This window comes from Vigna unguiculata, chromosome 1 (genome assembly GCF_004118075.2).
Source record: "Vigna unguiculata cultivar IT97K-499-35 chromosome 1, ASM411807v1, whole genome shotgun sequence".
Classification (NCBI taxonomy): domain Eukaryota; kingdom Viridiplantae; phylum Streptophyta; class Magnoliopsida; order Fabales; family Fabaceae; genus Vigna; species Vigna unguiculata.
Genome location: NC_040279.1, coordinates 24838227 through 24844860, shown reverse-complemented (window position 1 = coordinate 24844860; position 6634 = coordinate 24838227). Strand labels below are relative to the sequence as shown.

General features: G+C 31.1%; 1 protein-coding gene across 1 annotated transcript; it reads left to right on the top strand.

The window, feature by feature from the left end:
* Positions 1–2226: 2226 nt before the first annotated feature.
* Positions 2227–3522, top strand: LOC114192014 (receptor-like protein EIX2). Its single transcript, XM_028081581.1, has 2 exons — positions 2227–3135; positions 3211–3522. The coding sequence occupies exons 1-2, from the start codon at positions 2285–2287 to the stop codon at positions 3518–3520; spliced, it is 1161 nt and encodes a 386-aa protein (XP_027937382.1). The 5' UTR covers positions 2227–2284; the 3' UTR covers positions 3521–3522.
* The last annotated feature ends 3112 nt before the right edge of the window (positions 3523–6634 follow it).

Genomic DNA, 6634 nt, shown 5'->3' with positions numbered 1-6634 from the left:
TTTCGGTACTATAGAATTTTTAAAAAATATTTACTTATCTGCTGTTTTTAAAATTCAAAGTAATATTATTAAAAAATATTAAAATAGGTGATGATAATGTATACATATTTTAAATATGGATGATAGTATCTTAATAGGTGATAATAGTGTAATGTTATTAAGTTAATATATAAAATAAATGTATATTTATTAAAAAATTGAAATGAATAGAGAAATTGATTGTTGATGAATAAAAAAAATAAACATTTTTATAGAAAATAGATAAAAACAACCGTTAATTTTAAAATATTTAATAAATAATTATATTGTAAAGGATAGAATTGACATTATAAAATATGGACACATCCCTTTATATATTGTTATAGATAAATAAATTCGATACAATTGGAAAATCTTGTGTAAAAAATCATTCTCACTAGTAAATTCAAAATACATTTTTTTTAAAAAATATGTTGAGAAATCGTTTGTTAATCTTAGAAAGAAAGACATTTTATAAAAGCAAATTAATGAAAACAAAAATAACATATTTAACGTACTTCCTAGTTAATCTACTTTTAAAACGATAAGGTCAACCAAAATTTGCCGAAGCGATTAAAAGTTTTCTTTTCCAAAGTTATATCTGTGTTTGATTCCAGTTTTTTTCAATTAAAGTTCCAAAGCCGGCATTTCGAGTGAGAAGTTTCAAAAGAAATTTCACAATTTAAAAGTTCTATTGCATTCCTTGTTTAAGTGATCCATGAAAAGCCAACTAATTTTCTTTATAAATACACATTTTTATTGAGCAAAGTGACAACAGTCATCATTCATCAATCTCGTCTCAATTAATCCATCTTCTATTCTATCGATTAGGATGACATTTATATTACAATTTTCGGTTCTTTTGCTTTCCCTTTTTGGTGCTTTTACATTCCAAAAGATTGTGTGCAACAATCTGAGCCAGGTTCGGTGCAATGAGAAGGACCGAGAAACGTTGGAAATGTTCAAAGAGGGTGTTATTGATCCATCCAACAACCTCCTCACATGGTCCACTCAACAAGACTGTTGTCAATGGAAAGGAGTTCATTGTGACAATACCACAAGCAGAGTAACACAACTTGACCTATCCCAACAATTTCTAAGAGGTGAAATCAAGTTATCTTTGTTGGAACTTCAATTTCTATATCATTTGAATTTGAGCTATAACTACTTTAATGTTATTAGCAATCCACCAATTCACAATGATCTCATATTTGGTTCTAACCTCCATTACCTTGACTTATCCAATAATTATATTTCCACGGACAATCTTGATTGGCTTTCTCAACTTTCATCGTTGAGATATCTCAACCTTGGTTATACAAATCTTCGTTATGCTACCAATTGGTTTCGGTTGTTCATTATGCTCCCTTCTTTGTCTGAGTTACGGTTGAGTTATTGTGCACTAAACATAACTTCGTCTCTCAAACATGTGAATTTTACTTCACTTGTAACCCTTGATCTTTCAGGTAACTATTTCACCTCAAAATCATTACGCTGCTTGTTTAATCTTAGTATTGCCATCTCTCATCTTGACCTTAGTGGAATTTATTTACTTGGGAATTTTGATCTTCAATGGCTTTCTCAACTTCATTCTTTGAAATATCTTGACCTTAATGGAATAGATCTTCGCGAAGAACCCAACTGGCTTTTAGCTATGCCTCCTTCATTATCAGACCTACACTTGAGCAATTGTCAACTAACCAACATATGCCCAACTTTAAAGCATGTCAATCTTACTTCACTTGTCACTCTTGATCTTTCTTTCAACCATTTTAACTCTCAATTGCCACATTGGTTGCTTAATTTCAGTCGTCATCTCTCTCATCTTGATCTTTCATATAATAGTTTATACGGTGAAATACCTTTAAGTTTGTTCAACTACCAAAATTTAGAATACCTTGATATATCGGGCAACATGTTTTCTGGTTCCATTCCTTTCACTTTGGTAAATCTCACATATTTGGAATACCTTGATCTATCAGGCAACATGTTTTCTGGTTCCATTCCTTTCACTTTGGGAAATCTCACATATTTGGTTTCCCTAAGCCTTAGCTCTAATTCCTTTTCTGGTATAATATCTGAGATGCATTTTTTCAGGCTCCACAATTTACAAATGTTGGACTTGAGCTACTCAAGTTTTAAGTTTCATTTCAATCCTGAATGGATTCCTCAGTTTCAACTTAAATGGCTTTATTTGGATGATACAAATCAAGGTCCTCAATTTCCTCCATGGATATATACACAAAAGTCATTTTCAGGCTTATCCATGTCAAGCTCAAAAGTTTCATTTATAGAAGAAGAAAAGTTCAGGGATTTAATAGCTGGTGTTGATACAGATCTCAATTTATCCAACAACTCAATTAGTGGAGACATATCAAACGTGTTGCTAAGTTCTAACTTCATACTATTAAACAATAATAATTTCACTGGAACACTCCCACATTTATCACCAGAGGTCGAATATGTGGATTTATCTCATAACTCTTTCATAGGATCAATTCCACAAGGTTGGAAGAACTTGAAATATTTGTATTTTATCAGCTTGTGGAATAATAATTTATTTGGTGAAGTTCTTGAGAAACTCTCATGGTCAACATATTTGGAAGTTATAAACCTAGAAAAAAATGATTTTTTTGGGACTATACCAAACAACATGTCAAGATACTTATCACTGGTGATATTAAGATCTAATAAATTTGAGGGAAGTATTCCACCTCAACTATTCCTTCTCTCTCGTTTGATTCACTTGGATCTTGCTCATAATAAACTTTCAGGATCAATTCCTCAGATTGCGTATAACACTACACAAATGATAACAGATAATTATTCTACATTTATCTTTGTTCAAGATGACAACATTGATTTCTATGCAAAAGGTCAAGTTTATGAGTATAAAATTGACTCTAGAAGGCGAACTATTGACCTCTCAGCTAACAAGATATCTGGAGAGATTCCTTCGGAATTATTTAGGCTGATTCAAGTTCAAACATTGAATTTATCTTATAATCATTTGACTGGAACAATGCCTGAGACAATTGGAGGAATGAAAAATCTGGAATCTCTTGATCTTTCTAATAATAAGCTTTTTGGTGAAATTCCAGAAAACATGGCTACATTGTCTTTTCTGAGTTATTTGAACTTATCATGCAACAATTTTTCTGGACAAATTCCAATAGGGACTCAACTTCAAAGTTTCAGTGTATCAAGCTATAATGGGAATCCAAAACTTTGTGGTGCTCCTCTTACAAAGTGTAGTATGGAAAAAAATCCTGTGAATATAATTCAACATGGAATCAACGAAGAGGGTGAATTTGATGAAGAATCACTCTATCTTGTGATGGGAATTGGGTTTGTAGTTGGATTTTGTGGTCTTTTTGGTTCTTTGGTCATTTTTAGGAAATGGAGACACAAATACGATCTATTGCTCAATGGAGTGTATGACAAACTTTATGTTACTTACATGCTCAAATTCAATAACTTGCGTAACAGAGAAGCACTATAGTCAGTTCAGGTTAGTAAAACTAACATTATTGTTTTAGTTTATGTGTTGTAGTTTCACGTGGATTAAGATTGACACTTGAATTTTAAAGCAAGAGCATATGAAATTGTTTTCAGTTTATCTAATGGTTACATAATCATGCAAGTTCTTATTTTGATCCTATTTTAGATGTTTTTTGTCTGAAAATTGAAGTTAAATATTATATCTCTTATTGAAGTAGGCTTGAAGTGTTGGTGATCTTTGATACATGACATCGAGTTTTCCTAAAGTATCTTTGATATTTTTCTTACAATTTGTGATATTTTTCTTGCAATCTAACAAGTATCTTCTGTAAACATTTTCCTAAAGTATCAAATTTATTGCGTTGTAGTTTGACGTGGATGAAGATTAACCCTGAATTCGAAAGGAATAACTTATGAAATTTTTTTTCAGTTTATCTAATGGTTACAATTATCTATGTGTGTGCTTATTTTGAATCTATTTTAGATTATTTTTGCCTGAAAAGTGATGTTAATTATTGTATCTCGTATTGAAGTAGGCTCAGAGTTTTGGTGATCTTTGATATATGAGATGAAGTGGAGGATCATTTGCAGCTTAGCTATACTTTCTAAATGATGCCATGAAGAGCCTCAGTCCAATTGTTGTGTCCACAAGCGTTTTGGTGTTCAATTTCTTAATTTTCGTTAATTCTATCTCTTAGTTTGGTTAAATGTTGAACAATTATTTCTCGAAAATTTTGGTTTGATACTATTTTTAATATAAATTGATGAATCAAATCTAATTGGAATGTTGGACAATATATTTAGGATTATACTATTTATTTATAATTTAAGGTGGAGGAGGTTCTACCATGGTCTCATGGAACTCTTTCCCTCTATTTTGATTTATGATAAAAAAGGATTAAATTGACAAAAGTTGAAACTTAATTGAACGAGAAAAAAATAAGAATTAAATTGAACAAATCCTTCAAAAATAGGGACTAAATTAGTATTTGAGAGAATGAAGCTCCTCTCCACGTAAGATAAAACGGATAATGTCAAACGAATTATGCCACTTTGTTCACATTGTTGTTAACTATCTAAACGACAACGTTACCAAAATGACTAAATTGACAAAAGTTGACGAAAACTGAATTTTGATTGAACAAGAAAAAAAAAAGACTACATTGAAAAAGGTAAACAAGAATAAAGACTAAATTAGTATTTAAGCCTACCAAAAATAATATTTGACTATTTTGTTTAACGCCCATACACTTGCCGGAGAGTGATCAGAATAATTGGTTAAGTATTTAAGGTATCTAGTTATTCCTTATTGATTTAATTGATTAAGATACGAGTTCACAAAAAAGAATATTGAATTTGTTCCCTGAAGAAAAGGATGAAAGACGTTGTACCTAAATCAATATGCTTTTAGGTTAGCCCGTGCCATGTTATATTGATTTCTTATGTTAAATTATGCCTTCGTTTGTTCGGTTAGTATTATGTTTCTAAAATACTTTTGCATTGTTGGACAGAGAAAAAGTTCTAGCTTTTGCTAAGCACTACGTGGGTGATACTATCTTTGATACTACCAAACCCCTTAAGTTTGAATACCGTCCCCTAGAGCTTAAAGCTTACATCGGTACTTTTTTTTGTTTTATTTCTTCCAAACTAAATAATTAATGTGTATAATTTGTTGTTCTTTTATTGAAAAATTACCATGGCTTTGACACGCCGAGAGATAGCTAGCCAAATGAAGAAACTAGATATGAAAGAAAAAGAAAAAGTTGAACCTCAAGCATCAATTATAAATGTCACTGACTTCGAGACCGAAAGCTCAAATTTAAGCACCATCGATGTAACGATGGTAACACTTCAAAAAAGACAACTGCTAAAGAACTAGGACTGAGCAATCGACCTCCCCATATGATCTAATCAAAGGGACAACTAGAGCCACTAATCTCCTTATGGGGGACTAAGATCTATTTATGCAGAAACTAATATGTTTGATAATCTGAAGGCACTGGCAAAGACAATCAAAGCACATTGAAAGGAGAAAATGAAGACACCGACAGAGAACAGGAATGAATTGATCAAGAAGCAACAAGAACTAGAAGAAACCAAGAAAGTCTTGGAAGAATCCAAAAACGCCTTCACCAATTTGAAGAAAACACTACAGGAAAATGAATAAGAGCGAGATGAACACAATGCGAAGCTTAACCGGGTTCAAGAGGATTTTGAAAAATGCAGAGATAAGAAACAAAATGATGAGACTATTTGGGAGAAGAAAGAATCTAAATATAAGCAAGAAAAATTTGAGCTTGCAACTTCCTTGGATAAAGCTAGAGATCCAATAACACATAACTTTAGGGATGCATTTGATGCAGCCAACGAACAAGCTAAAGTGTTGTTCCCTAATATGGACCTTCTTGCTCCAAATCCGATGAGATATATTTGTTCGTAAGGAAGGTCTAAACAAATTTAAGAAGATATTGTCATATTTAAAAAGATTTGGTAGTTATTGTCTTTTGATATTTTATGATATAATTATTTAAAAGTATCGAATAAAATAACTAAAGATATATTTTTCCCAAATTATCTTTTATCATGAATATTTATGAATTATGAAAACCCCATTTCTATGGAGAAAGATAGAGAAAACCGCAAGGTTAAATTTTTGTTGCATGTTCCCTCTTCTTGGCTTAGCCAAACTTCTTCAATTTTTCAAGTTTTTCTTACCTTCTTCATGCAATGTTTGGTTTGGATTTTTGTGATTTTGGTAATTTCCTATTTTTGAATTTATCTTTAAGGTGTCATGAAACTTTAATCAATTTATTTCCATATCCTATTCTTGGTAACTTTTGTGATTTAACATATTTTTTTATCTCAAGCTTAATAAACCTAATTATAAGAAATCTCAATTAAATCAATCTTTTAAGAACACAATTCAATTAAAAATCCATAGGTAAACATTTAATGAGAGCAAAAATACGCATTCATCACACCCCACACTTATCCTTTTGCACTCATGGACAAAATTGAGTAATTTCAAAATGTTTTGAGTTAATTTATTTCATATGTACACCGGATCAAATGAATGAACATAACTAGAAACAAATCAATCTTCTGAAAGTCAATT

Coding starts and splice junctions, on each gene's coding strand:
- LOC114192014 (XM_028081581.1), top strand. CDS start 2,285: ATGTCAAGCTCAAAAGTTTCATTTATAGAAGAAGAAAAGTTCAGGGAT. Junction 3,136..3,210: donor CCAGAAAACATGGCTACATT/GTCTTTTCTGAG, acceptor TCAACTTCAAAG/TTTCAGTGTATCAAGCTATA.